Source organism: Sinocyclocheilus rhinocerous, unplaced genomic scaffold (assembly GCF_001515625.1).
Source record: "Sinocyclocheilus rhinocerous isolate Xijiao unplaced genomic scaffold, SAMN03320098_v1.1 scaffold764, whole genome shotgun sequence".
Lineage (NCBI taxonomy): Eukaryota > Metazoa > Chordata > Actinopteri > Cypriniformes > Cyprinidae > Sinocyclocheilus > Sinocyclocheilus rhinocerous.
In genome coordinates, this window is record NW_015627902.1 from 187,278 (window position 1) to 206,652 (window position 19,375).

General features: G+C 37.8%; 2 protein-coding genes across 3 annotated transcripts in view; both read right to left on the minus strand.

Annotated features, from left to right (window-relative positions):
- Positions 1 to 10,078, minus strand: part of LOC107737029 (transforming growth factor beta-2) — a 39,034-nt gene extending 28,956 nt beyond the window's left edge. The window contains exon 1 of the mRNA XM_016548429.1: positions 9,050 to 10,078. Within this exon, the coding sequence (XP_016403915.1) occupies positions 9,050 to 9,395 (346 nt within the window). The 5' untranslated portion in view covers positions 9,396 to 10,078. The remainder of the gene's footprint in view (positions 1 to 9,049) is intronic.
- Positions 10,079 to 13,764: 3,686 nt separating this feature from the next.
- rrp15 (ribosomal RNA processing 15 homolog) lies at positions 13,765 to 17,971 on the minus strand. 2 transcript variants are annotated; one of them, XM_016548435.1, is made up of 5 exons: positions 17,849 to 17,971; positions 16,905 to 17,194; positions 16,553 to 16,650; positions 16,121 to 16,307; positions 13,765 to 14,225 (listed from the first exon to the last, which is right to left on the minus strand). In XM_016548435.1, the coding sequence occupies exons 1-5, from the start codon at positions 17,895 to 17,897 to the stop codon at positions 14,064 to 14,066; spliced, it is 786 nt and encodes a 261-aa protein (XP_016403921.1). In that variant the 5' UTR covers positions 17,898 to 17,971; the 3' UTR covers positions 13,765 to 14,063. The 2 variants fall into 2 exon arrangements, with proteins under 2 accessions (XP_016403921.1, XP_016403919.1); XM_016548433.1 differs by having other exon boundaries at positions 13,765 to 14,228; positions 17,849 to 17,970.
- Between the last annotated feature and the right edge of the window lie 1,404 nt (positions 17,972 to 19,375).

Here is a 19,375-nt window from a genome sequence, read left to right on the forward strand (position 1 = left end):
CGCGGCTGGATTCTGGAATAAACACAAGCATTGTGGCCGCAATCAGCTTCTGTGGCCGTATCAGAGCCACACTGCACCGCAGACGTGTGCAGTGTAAATTGTCTAAGCATTAATGGTAGGGAAAGCCCCTTATACTGGAGCGCGGCCACTTATGAAGTGTTTCTTGGAGGTTATAGTACATTGAAGAATGATCATATGACTTTTTACATATGCCATGTGACCTGTAAATGCGAAAAAGTCGTTTCCATTGCAGTTTTGCGGATTATTCCTTTTTCGCATTGCCTGAAAAACCACCTCATGCGAGCGTAAAAACTTTTTTGCGATATATGGGCGTTTTTGCGAAATTGACGCGTTTCCATTAGGCGTATTTTCAATTCGCAATTTCAATTTGCGCAGTTTGAAGGGTAATGGAAACGCGCCTTGTGATTCATTCGGTTATCGACTTGTGAGTGTATATTTATACAGCAAGACAGATATTCTCTGGAATATTTTGTTATTTGGGTAAAATTAGCTCAGCTCCATTTGCCATATGTAACAAATTAGTTCGTGCACCCTGTAATTTTCTCAAAGATAAAAGAGCAACTTCTGTCTACAACTGTGTTAAAAGGCACAAATTATTTTGCTCTTAAACTAACAAAACGGCTGACATCAGACGAGCAGAAATAGCAACAAAAGCAATACTGTTGAAGCGCCTTTAAATTTAGGGTGTTTGCAAACCTTTTCATGACTGCGTGTTTGCTTAGAGACACAACCTCACTGTCACAGAGTTTCTGGTAACACTTCATAATAACTTCATCCACGTACATTACAACATCATATGGTGCTTAACAAATCACTACTTAATTTACATTCTGATGAAGTAATGATAACCTGATTCATGCATTTTCACAAACATTCCTTCGCTTGGTTGTACAAGAACGACTGATATGTTAAGCATAATGCTTGTTAATGATATATTAGTGAAAATGAGTCTGAATCCTTTGCCATTTTCAGAGATTTTTACCCACAGGGTCGAATATGAGCCGTCTGGCACTGACTGCAGTCATTCTTCATTTTGAGTAGCATTTATGTTTATATTAGTATGTGTAATGTACAGGAGACAATGTATATTTACTCAGCGAACTATGTATCCTGCTGTACATTCACTGAATGTATCCGTAAAGTGATTAAATAAACACATATCAAACACTGTACCAACTTATGTAATGATTAATGTTCTATAATAAATCATATGAAGCAGGCTATATGGAAACTAGAAACTTTTTTTCCACAATTACTGCACTGTAAGAGATCAGAAAAAGCTAAATATTACAAACCAAAGTAGCGATCAATCCAATCGGAGACTGTAAAGCTCAATTTAGCTAATTCATTTTATGATAATATAAATGAAAGCAACTAAATACTAAATAACAGACAGTATGAATGATATGCAAGCCAAGATGTTGTTTTTTGCATTTAAAAGTCTCTTACAGTGCAATCAACTATGCTATGAACTTTAAAAGCCGTGTCCAGCTGTTTTTGCTCAATGACTCACTGTAATTTTTTTTTAACAGGTTAGGTGTGTTAGTGGCAAAAAATACGGTGCTGATATCCAGCGCAAGCAGAGAGCATACTTCAGCAAGCACTCAAAGCGTATATATACTAAGTCATATGCTCTTGAACAGCATAAACCACACAAAGTCATAAAACGGCTGCAACATAAACCATTTCCTAGAGCCTGGTCCCCGTGCACAGAGACAGCCTTGTGTTCCTGTGCATTCGGTCACAAGGGAGCTCTGTACTGGGCTCCAAGAGACCTGCATTCACAAACAGACCGGTGGGGTCACGGTATGTTAGCATTATACATGCATGGACATTTAATACCACAGCGAAAACATACGGACCTGTTGAGCTGTATGGGACATTAGGTTTAATGGACGTTCCTGCAGGACAGACGATATTTGAACGAGCTGGTTTGTTTCTAAAATAACGGGGCAGAATAATCTATATATCAAGAGAGCGGCTGTAAATAACGGGTGCTGTGTGTGTGTTTACTGTTGGAAATTTCACTGTGTGAATGATGTATGAGCAACATTATAGCTAATAATAAAGCAGTAAAGTTGAAACTGGATGCAATTTGGTGCAGCTCGTAAAAATAAAGATTCAGGTTAGAACCTGAAAGCATTTTAGAGCCTGGTTTCAACAGAGAAGCTTTCTACACTCCAATAACTTTACTGTAGTAAAGAAAAAAACTAGCATTGCATTCATACATTGACGTTAGTAAGATTTTATTTATTTATTTTACTTACTGTTTTCAACATTGGTAATAATCAGAAAGGTTTCTTCAGCAGCAAATCATCATATCAGAATGATTTCTGAAGATCATGTGACACTGAAGACTGGAGTAATGATGCTGAAAATTCAGCTTTGATCACAGGAATAAATTACATTTTAAAATAGAAAACAGCTATATTAAATTGTAATTATATTTCACAACATTACTGCTTTTACTGTATTTTTGATCAGATAAATGCAGCCTTGCTAAGCAGAAGAGACTTACGCCAAATTTTGAATGGTAAAGCAACTTAATGTACTTTTCAAACAGCCAACTGAACCAAAAGATTTCCACTGTCCTTTACAATTTCATATGACATAGAAAATAAAACACTGACTGAATAGTTCCAGAGTTATACATTTGAAATAGAACAAGCTCTGACTTTTGGGTTTGACTTTAATGGCTTTGACAGCTTCATATTTTTCCATTCTAAACTATATTTCTGATGACTTTCCAACTAATTTGCGCTTTTCTGATTATTTTTCTTTTCATTACCAAACTCTGATTCTGTTTCTGATTCTACTTCAACAACCTCCCAAGCGTCTTCTTTCAAAGATAATTACGCCTGCAGTCCAGAAGGTTTGAGAATGTGCAGAAGTGTCAATGTGCAGATTAGCAAGTTAAATCTGTTAAAAACAAGAGCTCCAAAAGGTGGTTTTCGCATCGAAGAACCATTTCAGGTTTCCAAAAGAACCTCTCAGTGAACAGTTCTTAAAAGAATCGTTTTTGTCTTATTGTGAAGAACAATTGAATAATCTAAAGAATCGTTTTCCTCTACGCTCTTTGAAATTAAGGTTCCAAAATGAGGTTTTCGGAGCTATGCCATAGAAGAACCATTTTTGAAGAACATTCTAATATTCTGAAGAACCTTTTTCAAATATTAAAATACCTTTTGTGCAACTGAAAGGTTCCAGGGATATTAAAGATTCTTCAAGGAATAGGGATGTAACAATTCACTCAACTCACGATTCGATTCACGATTTTTTTTTTTTTTTTACAAAATGAGATTTAAGACAAATTATAAATTAAATGTGTCCTTTTATTATTGCTTGGACAAAATGCTGCATGTTTCTTTGTGAAATTGAAATATAACACTATAATAATATACTAATACAGCACTAACATAGGTTTTGATTGCTTCTATTGTCCTCGTCTGCTAAATAACAAAATTTAAATATAATGTAAATGTAAATAACAAAACTAAATTTAAATTTTAAAACAAGCCCCAAATCAAATAAATAAGTAACACAAATAAAATAAATCTCTTCATATAAACAAACTAAGGCTTTGTCTGTACTCTTAACATTTAAAATTAGCGGCAACCACTGCATTTTAATCTTGATCCAAACAAAGATGCTGCATACATGCAACATGAGCAGTTTTTAATCTAAATTAGATTGTATAATTTCGAAATTTGAAACAAAAACAGAATGGTTTGACTTCAGTTTTGTGAAACTCAAGGAACCATAGATGCCAATAAAGAACCTTTATTTTTAAGAGTGTAGCATTTCATTCTGGCGCTTTAAAGACAACCAAACCGGAAGAAACCGTAATACACCAACAATGTAACAACTTTTTAAGCTCATCGATCAGAAGAGAGTTCTCCGCTGAAGCCAGGAGCCACTGAAGAACCTTTATTTTTAAGAGCACATGAGATCGGCTGGAGGTTGGGGTGCGGGGAGAACCTCTCCAGTGACTCCAGCTCCATACCCCAGCAACAGTGGGTCTCAGGGTGGAATTTTCCATGGAGCATGTGGCACAGTTCGGAATAAACGCACACTCCTCTCTAGTTTAAATAGTGCTGTGTGGGCTCTGCCAGCGCTCTATCTCTCTCTCACTCTCTCGTGCATATTTGTGTGGCTTCCAGTGCCGCTGTGCCTTGCAGTGCTGCCTGCGAGCGCTTCCTGGAGCCCAACCAAATAAGGCCGATAGCATGTGAACGTATTAGCCAACACGTTATTCTGCAACAGGACACCTCATTCAAATTTCACTTCCAGGAAAAAGTTAACTGCATCCTATATGGTTATTATCTAGTCTGCTTTCTTTTCTATTTGCTCATTGTTTCTTTGCCACACATTGGCTCCGTTCCAAATCTGCACTGTCTACATAGGCAGCTGCCTTCTAAGGATTCTATCTGAAATGAAATCTCATAACTGACCGATTTGGAACGCTCTACATAGGCTCTAAATAGCACTCCTCACAGGAAGTGCACGGGATACTTGACTCACATTTGATTTCGCTACAAGTTGGTGTTAGCATGTGCGCTAAGCTCCATTTTTAATTAAATTGAACTATATTTAATGAGTATTCGTAGGGGGTGCACCGGGGGTTTTATTTTATTCTCAACATAACCACTAGATGGCACAAAAACTAATTTGATCTATTAATGTTATGGATTTATGTAGCAAACGAGAATCTATAAAATTGCAGAATATATCTCTTAGACAAACATCTGATGTTCAGTTTTGTTCCAGGAAATTAAATCAACAGTTTTTTAATAACCGAAGATATGTAAAAGTATGGTATTTGGGGATAAAATCGGCTCTGCTGTAAGGCACAATAATTGATGTGATTATTAAGAGATAGTTGATCGTTGACATGGTTTGATTTAGATTGTTAATATCAGTTATTAAATTGAATGGCCACCTAAGAGATAATCAGCATATTGATAATGATATAATTCGAATTATTTTATTTATTCTTACTACAGGAAAGCCATATTAAATTATTACTTTTACTCTTTAAAATATTTTTTCTGTATTTTTAAAATAAACATTTTAATGACCGTTTTAATTAATGACAGATTCATTGAAGAAAAAATATTTTTCTATTTATCAAAATAGTGTGTGCAGATCTCTTTTTTGTATTATTTGATGTATTTTTGTTTTTATCTTGCACCTGGCCAAGATGCTTTGGATGTGCGTACTTTGGCTTTTTTTTATTTATCAAAATTAAAAACTTCTGCAAACTTTGCTGAAGTGATTGTTTTAACAAGTATTAATGCAAAAATAATATTACTGGTGAGCCTTTTATCCCAAACGTGTCGCGGGATTTGAAAACAAAACAAACCACTTTAAAAGTGGCACTTTTACGATTTATTATCCCACCAAATGTGTTGCTCTATCAAGGTTCAGTAAAAACCGCAGTCATGCAGTACAGTAGTCGTGAAAAGAACATTCTCCTTAATGTGTGCCTTCCACCCTGTTGTACCCTAATCAGCATTTCTGTTTCGCTTCGCTTGAGCTCGTCGCAATGCATTCTGGGATTTCAACATCCATTAGGGATACATGTGATACTGCTTTAAACCTGTCGCACACCACATCGCAGACAACTCACAGGTATCACAAACCAAACGGGTCATTCTGTACTCGCACGCTCAAGTTAAAGGCAGTCGTCCAAGACAGTGAATCTAATCACCATACAGGCAAAAGTTCACTTCAACAATGAACAAAGTGGCTTCAATGCATTTAGTGTATAAAAAAACAGCACAAAGAGTTGAATTAGATTAGAAAGGGTGATGCATATTATATGACTGCCTATATACTTCATTCCAGGGAGTGTGCCTACAATGCCTTAAAATGCTAACTATGTAGGCAGCTCATTAGGTTTTGGAACAGAGCCGTTGCGATCTAACCCACAATCTGAAGGTTCAATTTGAAAATAATCGGTGGCGTTTCTCCGAACGTTGACACAGGATTATTAATATCCCGTAAATGCTTGCTGACTGGGGCTGGAGCTGTGCCAACTCTATTCATATTTGAAGCATTTATACAGCAGGCAGAGCCAAGAATAACATTTAATGCAAAATATACCTCAGGGCATAAAAGATCTCCTAATGTATTTTTCATTCAAGCTGTATACTCACATTTGATCTGGGAACTGAAAACGATTACATAATTAATGGCACAATAAGGACATTTAAAAGCACTTATTTGCTTATATAGGCCCGACTTTCAAGACACAGTGGGGTAGTATTTAGGTACACTGAGAAGCATTATTCAAAAGTGGTGTGTGGGGTGTGTGTGTGTGTGTGTGTGTGTGTGTCTGAGTAATGGAGGGAAGGAATGAGAATAACATTCTAGAACCAAAAGTACTGTAATGCTGACCTTGGTAGCTAAAAGGGAACATGAAACATTTTTTTTTTAAATGATTTGCCCAGCAAATTTGCGTAAATGATGTAAAGACGCTGCACACAGCTGCACAAATATTGATCAGGGGAGACGACACTATAGCCTATGATGTGGCAGCTGTGGCTTAGTGGTTAAATCAGTTCTGTAACTGAAAGATTGTGGATTCAAACCCATTAGAGGAGTGACGCATTGCCAATGCGCCCTTGAAAAAGGAGCTTAACCTCAGGTTACTCCAGAGAGACCGAACCTCTAATATATGTATTAATGACAAAGTAGTCATTTAGAGTGTAGTCTAGAATAATCTGGCAACAACATCTAAGTTCTTGAATAGCAAAGTAAAACCATGCCACCTCACATTTGACATGAGGTTCACATTAGACAACAATTGGATAACGAGTACTCCAGGCTACAACCATCGAACCTCATTTTTTTGTATAAATTACAAAAGACAAAACAAATTACACAAAACACAAAGCAAGAGGTATCCATGGACTGATGTGCAGAGCATAACCAACACACTTTTAATTCTTAGCGCACAGGATTGAATTATCATTTAGCTGGTTCTTTTATTGAAATTGGCTTAAACAGTGGCATCACTACTATGCGGGCGGAGCGGCTGCGAAGGGGCGTGCAGATCTGGGGTGCGCCGTGACAGTCGGAACCACGCCACAATATCTTTGGACATGCAAGCCACACTGTTAAATGACTGTGGTAACTGCCAGGTTTGGTAAATGTTGTGCCAGTTTTCTATTTGGAAATCTCTATACACAGATATAACATTTATGCATTTAGCAGACGCTAATTCAAAGCAACTTACAAAAAGATGCTAGTGATGTAAAGATGCTGCACACAGCTGCACAAATATTGATCAGGGGAGACGACACTATAGCCTATGATGTGGCAGCTGTGGCTTAGTGGTTAAATCAGTTCTGTAACTGAAAGATTGTGGATTCAAACCCATTAGAGGAGTGACGCATTGCCAATGCGCCCTTGAAAAAGGAGCTTAACCTCAGGTTACTCCAGAGAGACCGAACCTCTAATATATGTATTAATGACAAAGTAGTCATTTAGAGTGTAGTCTAGAATAATCTGGCAACAACATCTAAGTTCTTGAATAGCAAAGTAAAACCATGCCACCTCACATTTGACATGAGGTTCACATTAGACAACAATTGGATAACGAGTACTCCAGGCTACAACCATCGAACCTCATTTTTTTGTATAAATTACAAAAGACAAAACAAATTACACAAAACACAAAGCAAGAGGTATCCATGGACTGATGTGCAGAGCATAACCAACACACTTTTAATTCTTAGCGCACAGGATTGAATTATCATTTAGCTGGTTCTTTTATTGAAATTGGCTTAAACAGTGGCATCACTACTATGCGGGCGGAGCGGCTGCGAAGGGGCGTGCAGATCTGGGGTGCGCCGTGACAGTCGGAACCACGCCACAATATCTTTGGACATGCAAGCCACACTGTTAAATGACTGTGGTAACTGCCAGGTTTGGTAAATGTTGTGCCAGTTTTCTATTTGGAAATCTCTATACACAGATATAACATTTATGCATTTAGCAGACGCTAATTCAAAGCAACTTACAAAAAGATGCTAGAAATATCAAAATGATGCTAAAAATAAGTAAATGTTCTACATGTGACCCTGGCAATTTTTTGGAATTTTTTAAGGCTCAATTTTTTTAAATTGCGATTTATACATCATCTGAAAGCTGAATAAATGAGCTTTCCATTGATGTATCTGTTAAGGATAGGACAATATTTGAAAATCTGGAATCTGAGGGTGCAAAAAAAAAATCTAAATATTGAGAAAATCGCCTTTAAAGTTGTCTACATTAATTTCTTAGCGATGCATATTACGAATCAAAAATTATGTTTTGATATATTCATGGTAGGAAATTTACAAAATATCTTCATGGAACATGATCTTTACTTAATATCCTAATGATTTTTGGCATAAAAGAAAAATCAATAATTCTGAACCATACAATGTATGTTTGGCTATTGCTACAAATATACCCCAGCGACTTAAGACTGCTTTTGTGCTCCAGGGTCACAAATGACAAAAATTCTAAAACTTTTTCTTGCAAAATTATACTAAATAACTATTTAAGTGAGTTCTAATCTGCAAGTAAAGACTCGAATCAAAAATTAAGTTTTGATATATTTATGGTAGGAAATTTGCAAAATATCTTCATGGAACATGATCTCTACTTAATTTCCAAAAGATTTTTGGCATAAAATAAAAATTGATCATTTTGACCCATACAATGTATTGTTGGCTATTGCTACAAACAGGGCAGTCATATATATCAAATTACCCTATGCACTGTTGGTACTTTGTAGGGTAAAAAAAGGTGCCTTAAGAGGTTCGCTTGTAGTGAATAACAATGTTTTTATGTATGCCTATTTTTATTCTTTCATTCAGTCTGGGGGTGGCAGGGAGCCCGTCAAGTGTTTACGCACTGAGGCCCATTAAAGCACTGAGGTAAACTGAGCTCAGTGATGTCGAGGTTCGAACCTACAAGCTTTCAGTTAAACCATTATTACCCAATCCCACCCCCAAAACAGTGTTGAAACACTCACTCTCGGCAGGGTAGAAGGGCTGCATGTCTATCTTGTGCACTTCTTTGGCGTAGTACTCCTCCTCGCTGCGCTGTCTCTCGCAGGTGGCCGCTCGCTCGTTGGCTTTCTCCTGCAGCAGGTCCCGTGTGCTGTTATAGATGGCGATGATGTCCCGGGACACCTCCTCGGGCTCGGGGTAGATCTCCGGAGGACTGCTCAGCTTGAGTTTACTGAGGATCTGACCGCGGATGGCCTCGATCCGCTTCTTTTTGAACTGCTCCATGTCCAGAGTGCTGCATGTGGATAAACTGACGGCCACTGTGGCTAAATCCAAGGTCAGAAGGAGACTCAAGACGTACAAGTTCATTTTGTGCTTTTGTTTTTGAAGCTGAAGCGAGTTTGAAAATGCTAATTAATGAATTAAGTTACGCAGAAGCCCAATCATTTCGATGGCGAAGCCAAATGTAACTTTTTGCGCACGCTATTATCAATGGCAAACGTCTCTGTTTATTGTACCTGCAAATCCATCCGAGGTGCCAACGCGAAATGGTCTGTCAGATCCGTTATATGCGGGAGAGAAACTAAGATCTTCATTCCAAATCACTTCATAGCAAGTGCACAGAATCGCGGGGCACTAAAAGAGCCATTGATTTGGCCATCAAAAGTTTCTGCTTCGCAAAGCTCTCTTTTTGACAGATGCGTCGCCTGCGGGCTTTTTGCGCGCACCTCCAACGCATCAGATCGCCGCGAACTCTCTCCAAAGCGCCGCACGATCACGCCTCCCTCTCGCCCTCGCTGTATGAGAAGATGTGGAGGTCCAGGAAAAGCCTCTGCTCACTCCGCAAGGCGCATCGCCTCTCCTCCTCCTCGCGTTTGGCACCAGCAGATGCTGAAGAAAATAAAGCTGGACCTGTCTCACGCGTCCTAAACTTGCCTGACGAATACGGAGTGATGGGATAAACTACTGTAAGAGCAGGCAAAAGCGATTTCCTTTTCAGTTTACGCACTCCTCTGTTCCTTCTGGTGGAAAACAACGGTCCCTGTGCCAGCACACACATGCACATCTGAAGGCAGCCGGTTGGAGAGAGAGATTTATATAGGACTGACTTCACCACGTGGTTGTGGTCATCACAGTGAGTCCGAGGGATTCGTCAGCGCGCTGGTTTACCAAGCGCTTCGCAGCGCGTCGTTTCTCTTCAGCACTGCGGCCAGGTCCTAACGCCCACTGGGTCCTTCCACTCTGGCTCGACCGGACTAATTTGAACCTCCCCAAAAGAATGTCAGAGTAAACCACAAAACTAGCAAGAAACAGATTTCGAGGGGCCAGTGTCCTTACAGGTCAGTCACCTGCGCTAAAACGCTAGCGAGCATTTATAGTCCCAGGTGTATAGATCGACAAAACACTTTGTCAATTGGCAACAAGTATGTCATAAAAACTTTAGTATTTTGTTTAAAAAGTCAAGATAGCTGACGTTGGGGATGAACTGCAAATACTATGCACAAACAACATTAGAAATTAACTGGGTTATTTGAAAGTTTGTAAATCACACCTGAACTGAAATTAAAATTTAGTAAGATTTTAAGCACTATATCAGTCTAATAAAATAAGCGTTAATTCATTACACTATGGCTATTTTTATGTAAATGCCTTCAGAAAGCCATGTGAAAGTTGACAGTGTTCATGCGTTTTTATTTTACAAGCCTTGTGTTCAAAACTGAACGTTTCAGGGTTTTAATGTTAATATCTTTACAGAACATTCACTTATCAGTTGTTTTCAGTGCAAAATCATGTTAACAGGATTGACATTTTAGCATCATGCACTAAAATTACTTATTATAAAAAAAAACTGTCACCTCTCACCTCTCATCATGCCACCAGTATTAAGCTTTCAGACATGAAAATGTTGACTTTCTGTATTACTCTGCACAGTTAGTATTTATAACCTTTATAAATTAAATTAAATGATGCAGAGAAGTCTCAGCACAAAACCACCCATTTAATCTGCCCTGTTATCTTGCTTCATTAAGTATACTGAAAAAAACACACACAAAAAACTAATAGTAGCTTAAGGTATTACTACTGTTATGACACAGGCAGCTGATAAGGAATGGGAAAGCAGGCCCAGCTGTTGCATCAGCGCATACAAATCTCGCTGATAACCCTTTCTGGGAGGTTGCTACAAGTCGGTCGATCACAGATTCTCGGTGTGCAACATGTAACGGCAGGCATTTTCCACTCTTCCTCAATCTCACTCGCTGCTCCTGCTTGATTTACTTTTCCATCCCTTGAGCTTCTGCTTAAAAAAAAATCATAATTTGCCAAAGCCTTTTGTACCCGGCCCACACTCCAGTAATCTATCAGGAGTGACAGGCTCTCAGAACGCCCCCGATGGCTCTACCCACCGCTGTAAACCAGATGTTATCACTAAATCAGTACCCACAAAGACAGGTGTGAGACTGCATGCGAGCGGGAGAGAAAAAGGTCAGGGATGTAAGGGAATAAAACAAATTATATTAAGTGTGGTAAAATTGCACAACAGTTTTATTACACGGTCCACCTGACTGTTCTCACAATCACTTGCCGTGACTCAAGCAAGCTGATGAAATGAGGAAGAGGTTTTGTGATGCAGACAATGGGCGGCTATGAAAAGATGAGCAGTGAGGGAGCAACAGAGGAGCTTGACCCATTCTAGGGCGCTGTGTCAACATGCCCTGGATAGGGCGGGCATTCCTGAGTGGCAGCTCACAGTGTTGTCGTGACAAACTGGAGTTTTACGCTGGCCAAAATGAAGTGCTGTAGAGGGTGATAGCGTACCCTCTCAGACACTGGGTAAATATATCTCAACTGGGTGTGTACACATAGCGCGACTGAGAGTGATAAAGAGAAAGTCTAGATTCAGCACAACTGTCATTCCAGCAGTGCTGCACCCTTAAAGGTCAAAGGTCATCTCCTGGCAGCCCTCCAATCAGAGAGGCCTACAGTGAACCTCTGATGAAAGGACCGGTTATATTAGAACATACACTCCTAATGAGCTCAAAAGCATGAAATGCACCATGTGGCCCATGTCGTGATGTAGCATATGCATTTCAGTTTTACATTTACAGAATGGTCTTCTCCTAGAGGTCAGAAAGTCAACCCAACTGTAGATCATTGCACTACTTTGACAGCAGCGCCACCAGGTGGTCAACTAAAACATCACAAAAGCCTTGAAGCTCCTGAAGGGACACTCTCCTGCTTCCAGGGGCAGACTTAACCATTAGGCAAAGGTAGGCGACCGCCTTGGGCCCCCAAAAGCCAAGGGCCCCCTAAAATGCTTTTCATATAGGATATACGCATTAAGCGCGGACACGCGAACGTTTGCTGTTTACAGTGTTTATTACCACGACAACCGTCCGAGTCAGTGGCGCCTGCAGGTGTACGGCTGTACGCACTGTGAGTACCATGAGCGCTCAGACTGACCTCAGATTTGCCCCGTAAACATTTCAGCAGTTATTATAGGCCTGTGTGTGTCCCGTATTTCTGTCGACTGAACCCATGCCGTTAATTATGAATTTATCAGTCTTTTGCATGCCAAAGTCAATTTCTGCATAGAAATATTACGCAGGTTGATCTAGGAAAATGTGTGCAAATGTATAGGGCCCCATTCCTACATTTTGCCTGGGGCCCCCAATTCACTAAATCCGCCCCTGCCTGCTTCAATACTAATTAAACACACTTTAACCAGCTAATCAAGGTCTTCGGGATTGCAGGCGTGTTGGGGCAAATTGGAGCTAAACTCTGCAGGACAATAGTCCTCCAAAAGCAGGACTAGACTCCCCGACTAAAGTAAACTACAGCGATCCAAGAAGCATTTAGAGACTTACGCTTTGTGTTTGCATTGAATTTAAGGACATTCAGATATCATTCAGATATCTAAAACACCTAAATCAGTGTTCCTCTGTTGTGCTCCTGAAGGTCCACCATCCTGCAGAGCTTAAATCCAGCTCTGATCAAACACCTGCCTGTAATTGACAAGTAATCCTGAAGATCTTTAGTAGCTTGTTTGGGTATTTTTGATCAGGGTTGGAGCTAAACATCATCACACCTTCTGAAAATGAAAGGGATTACTGTATGGAATGGAAGGAGGCCAGATGGAAGTGTAGTCTGAGATATATGCCACCACCGCTGATAAATACAAATTATTCACAATTTATTTGGTCATCTCTATTTATGGTGGGACTATGGGTGTCATCAATGCATCCAACCACACTGGAAATCCTGAAGGAAATTCTAATTATTGGGTTACTTCCAGAGGTGGCAGCAGGATGTTATCAAGTGAACGTCATTTATCAGATTAGCCTCATTTAAACCGATTTCTACAACACTGACCTGCAGTCCTGTGGAACTCCTCTTTGATGGATTTGAGCCCAGGAAACAACACAAAATGATTAAAAAAGACCGTGAGAGTTACGCACACTTTCCTTAATGCTCTGCATACAGCAGCCTGACTAATGTGCTCTGCATCTCCAATGTTTTACAGAAAACTACCATTTAAATATGGTTGCGTTTAAATAAATATGCATGTGAATGGAGATGCAATTTTTGTCACTTTGACGGTGTCTGCATGATGAAAATATGCGCACTGAATGACTGAATACATGCACTGCAAAAAACAAACAAACAAAAAAAGCTTTTCTTGCATAGAAGTCTTCTTGTTTCCAATCAAAATATCTGAAGATTCTTAATTAAATCAAGATGCATGAAATTATTTATTTAGCAAAAAAACACTGTGACAAATGTCTATATACACAAAAAGAGCTCAGAGGTTTGGCTAGATGTGCAGCACTCATCAATGCACTCTGCTTTACCAGGACACATGAACAACATCAAGATCAGGGCAACATCACAGATAACTGTCTCTCCCTATTCCAGCGTCACATGATCCACGCTCTGAGAACTCCAGGTAACGCCGAGTCTTCTCTCTCTGCGCAGGGCAGGTCTCAGGGTCTGTAAGAACACTCGCATGTGTGCACTACATGATGCAGTCGAGATGGATCAGTCCGATTCACTGCTGTACTCTTCAGCAGGCTCAAGGTCGTCTTCTCCTCCCTCGCGCTCTTCATCGCTCTCCTTATCCCAGTCCTTCATGGATGTGCCCATCATGAAATCATCCCTCAACACACTCCAGGACGGATTCTCCCCTTTCACTTCTACAGGCTGCTAATATCAGTCAAGAAAAGTCTCATAAATCCCACACTGTGATGTTAGGCCTATATTTGTACATTAATGAATTCAATAAGAGCCGTATGTAAACAGTGCCACCAAGTGGACACAATGAGTGAAATTAAGAAAAGTAAAAGAACAATGCATTTCTTGACCATAAAGCCTACATCATGATGCTCAAAACTCCTTTTACATCAACTGAATCTTAATATTAAATAATACATAATATTTAATAGCAGGTACAATATCTTTAATAGCAAATGCCAAGAACAACAGTGATTAAGGACATGATTTCTGATGATCTCTGAGACCATTTTAGACGACAGGGAGAGCAAGTAATTTTAATAAATCATTTGATTAACAATGCTGTTATTTTGAAATTAACAAGAAATGGCATTCGCCCAAAATTTGACTCATGTTATGTGTATTGCTGACTGAGTCGAAAAGAATTATTATGCACACTGATTAAATGCACGCAATAAGGTAAATAGCAGAGTTTAGCGTTACTTATAAACTACTATATTAATTCATATTTTGAATTAGTTTCACATTTTTAAGTTTTAGTAATTTTGTTATGCACTTTCATCATTTTTATTAGTTTTAGATCTTTTTTTGACCTCTATTTAACATTATTTTTATTTTAGTCATTTTAAATCTACAGCTTAAATATTTTCAGTTAGTTGCCAAGGCAACATTTCTAATTTAAATTTCTCATTTTGTATTTAGATTTTTATTTGAATTCAATTAGCAAAATAATAATAATAATAAGTTGTTATAGTTAATAACAACACCGGTTAATAGAGTATATTTTGACCTCTATTTAACATTATTTTTATTTTAGTTTTAGTAATTTTAAATCTACAGCTTAAATATTTTCAGTTAGTTGCCAAGGCAACATTTCTAATTTAAATTTCTCATTTTGTATTTAGATTTTTATTTGAATTCAATTAGCAAAATAATAATAATAAGTTGTTATAGTTAATAACAACACCGGTTAATAGAGTATATTTTGACCTCTATTTAACATTATTTTTATTTTAGTTTTAGTAATTTTAAATCTACAGCTTAAATATTTTCAGTTAGTTGCCAAGGCAACATTTCTAATTTAAATTTCTCATTTTGTATTTAGATTTTTATTTGAATTCAATTAGCAAAATAATAATAATAAGTTGTTATAGTTAATAACAACACCGGTTAATAGAGTATATTTTGACCTCTATTTAACATTATTTTTATTTTAGTTTTAGTAATTTTAAATCTACAGCTTAAATATTTTCAGTTAGTTGCCAAGGCAACATTTCTAATTTAAATTTCTCATTTTGTATTTAGATTTTTATTTGAATTCAATTAGCAAAATAATAATAATAAGTTGTTATAGTTAATAACAACACCGGTTAATAGAGTATATTTTGACCTCTATTTAACATTATTTTTATTTTAGTTTTAGTAATTTTAAATCTACAGCTTAAATATTTTCAGTTAGTTGCCAAGGCAACATTTCTAATTTAAATTTCTCATTTTGTATTTAGATTTTTATTTGAATTCAATTAGCAAAATAATAATAATAAGTTGTTATAGTTAATAACAACACCGGTTAATAGAGTATATTTTGACCTCTATTTAACATTAATTTTATTTTAGTAATTTTAAATCTACAGCTTAAATATTTTCAGTTAGTTGCCAAGGCAACATTTCTAATTTAAATTTCTCATTTTGTATTTAGATTTTTATTTGAATTCAATTAGCAAAATAATAATAATAAGTTGTTATAGTTAATAACAACACCGGTTAATAGAGTATATTTTGACTTCATGTTGACTTAAAGCAAGAAAGCTGTGCCATGTGACGAGGAAAGATAGTAAGTGTATGGGAAAGAAAAGTCATCTCACCACTTTCTCTTTTTTGACGGCCGGTTTGTGAGCCACGTCTGCTCCTCTCAGGACATCAATGAAGTCCTTCTTAGTCACCGAGGACAGAATTCTGGATTTCTTTCTCTCTGAACCCCCAACTTCCTTTATCCTCTCATCCACGTTCTTCTGATGCTTCTTCACAGCGTTGAACAACTGCACCACACCTCTACAGATATCATACAACACATAATTATACTACAACAGACTGAAAAATGGAGCTCATCAATTGCTTGGCTAATTATATGGAGCAAAAGTGGACCGAAAGAGGTTCAGAATCAGAAAGAGCTTTATTGCCAAGTATGTTTGCACATACAAGGAATTTGTTATGGTGTCACAAGCTTCCAGTACACGGAGACAACAACAACACACAGATAATAAAAATAAGATGTGAATAAAATACACAGGTTTCACCTGGTAGCAATTTTCTGTAGGTTCCTCTCATGCTCTCGGTCTCGAACCACATTAGGCTTCTCTCGACACATATTCTCCCATGCTCGTTTCTTATCAGTCTGTCAATAAAATAAACGTATGTAAATGCATATAGGGGTTGGTCATTTAATGCCTGTTTAAATAAATTACTCCCTATTTCAACATTTTTTTTTTTTTTTTTTACAGAAAAACAGTACATAAATATGTTTTGCAATTCATTCCAGCCTTTATAAGCTTAATATTAAACATTTTACCACTTTACAACATAAAAAAGAAGCTGTTTAAAGAAATATTGAATTCTATGAGATCTGGAAAAGCTCAGCTGATGGTGCACCCGTTTCTTTTTCTCCAGACGCGCTTTCTTCTCCTTCTCTTTGATCTTGTCCAGCTCTTTGTTCTTCAGGAGGATGATGGGTTTGCTGTCTGGCGTTTTCTTCCCTAGGATTTTGGCCATGGCTTCGGCCCAGCCGGTGTTGGGATTTTCCGCAGCGTCTCCATTCTGTTCTTCCTCGCTCTTTCCATCCTCTTCACCGCTGTCTTCTACATCAGATCCCTCCTGGTCACTTCCTGGTCCACTCTCTCCATCATTACTGATGCTGTCATCAGAAACTCCAAACTCTTCCTCTGATCATCCATAGCACACATGAAATATATTTCATACACAGATATTACATCACAATTTATGTTCTTTTCAAGCACCTTCTCCTTCATTTTAAAAGTGACCATATGTTAGACACTACTAGTGAAATGTTAAAAACAATTGCCTTAATTTGTTTCTCCTTGTCTTAAGAATGTCTTGATCTAAAGACTTGACTGCTTGAAATCTGCTTGTGTATGTAAAATGGGCCAATATATGTACTGCATGCAAAAAGAATGTAAATATATTTAGCCCAAACAGTTAGAATTTCAATTTACATGTTGTTTGTACGATAAAGTTGGAAGGACCCTAAAGTATCAATTCTAATGTCATCGATAAAAAATAACCGAGATATAACGTTACCCAAGCGTAATATTTTTAACAAAGTCAGAGAAATGTCAAAATAAATCACTAATGATTGCAAAGAGAACGACTATGTATTCGGGTTTACATTTCTAGTGTAAAAACGAGAGTAAGTTGGATTTACTGTAATATCTCTCTGCCCTGTGTGGCAGTTGAACACAGTTTAAATTAAGAAATCAGTAATCGTTTTATTAACGATTAATAATACGCCTCCTGGCATAATGACATGCTATATGCGCTGCATCATAATTTGCCAGTAAACCAGTTAGATTCCTCACCATTTCCCTCTTCAACAACGACATGTGGCTTCTTCACGAGCGTCGCCATCTTTACTGATATTTACGAGTACTTTCTAAACAGTCCGTGCGAAACAAGAGGCGCTCGGGAAAGGTTCCGCAGCTGTTTGGTTTCGATGTATTCGCCTTGTCCTGTACCAAATAATGCCTCACAAACACCCACGGAGAGAAAGACAAAGGCGATGATGCAAAGAAAAACTCCCTAATAAGATGAGGACTTGAGAGGAACAAGGAATCAAGGCTCTGGGAATCACACATTTAATCAAATAAAAACATATAGGCCTATATTCATACAAAACTGGCTAGGGTCTAAAATGAACAATTGCAAATCAACATGCAATTAATAATAATAAAAAAAGTTGTTGAATACATACTACTACTACTACTACTACTACTACTACTAATAATAATAATAATAATAATAACTAAAAAAAAAAAACACATTACTTATGAACAACATTCATGTGTGGCATGACATAAATTAATTTCATTCTATTTGTGCTATGATACCCTTTAACACTAAAAGTAACACTTGAGGTGTTGAATGACCTGACAAAAAGAGTGAAGAGGAATGTGTCATGTGATTGTGTGATTGTAATGATAAGAAATAGCCAGGCTCTTTGAGGAACTATGTGGAGAAACAGCGGAAAGATCTGTGCAGGTGCACAGAGAAAATGTGAACACACACACACACACACAGAGAGAGAGAGAGAGAGAGAGAGAGCTGCTGCCTCAGCTGCAGAGGTGCACTGAAGAAGAGAGCCGACTGACATCTTCACACTCAAGTGGAAGGACTTTACCTGTTTGCCCGGGTCACCATGGTGCCATCACAGCAGAGTAAGACAAAACCTGATCAACAACGATGAAAAATAGACATAAAACTAAGAAGTTAAAGCTGTATTTAAAGACTGTTTAAATGCATGTGTTAAGGCACATATGCATGGCATGCTGACGTGTTATCTGCAGTTGTTTGCCTTTGCCATTGTTCATTTCTGAAATAGGCAAGTAGTTAACATGAAATTAAAATAGTGATACACTCACACTATTTTAATTTCATGTTAACTACTTAAGCCTATTTCAGAAATGAACAATGGCAAAAAACTGAATTTTGTTACTTCTTATCAATTGAGAATATATGGGCTATTATGTAAATATATAAATCTTGGTGCTGATAAAAACCCATATTGGACATGTTAAATGCAACCTATATGTCCCATACCCTTCTACAGGTAGAAAATGTAAGACGTTTGAAAAACTAGGTGCAACAGTTTTTTTCTGTGCAATTCTGATTTACATCAAAAATAAACTGAACTGATATTCATTGTATGTTCTGTATAACTGATTGCACATAATTAGTATGGAAGAAGATGCTGTTACTTCAGTTCCTCTTCAGGAACTCGAGCTGCGTCGGAAAACGCTAGGGGAACACCTTCTGTGACCATGCTCTGAATAACATGTGAAATCAGTCCAATAGCTGAGCGGGACGTCACGGGCGGGTGACGTCATGAC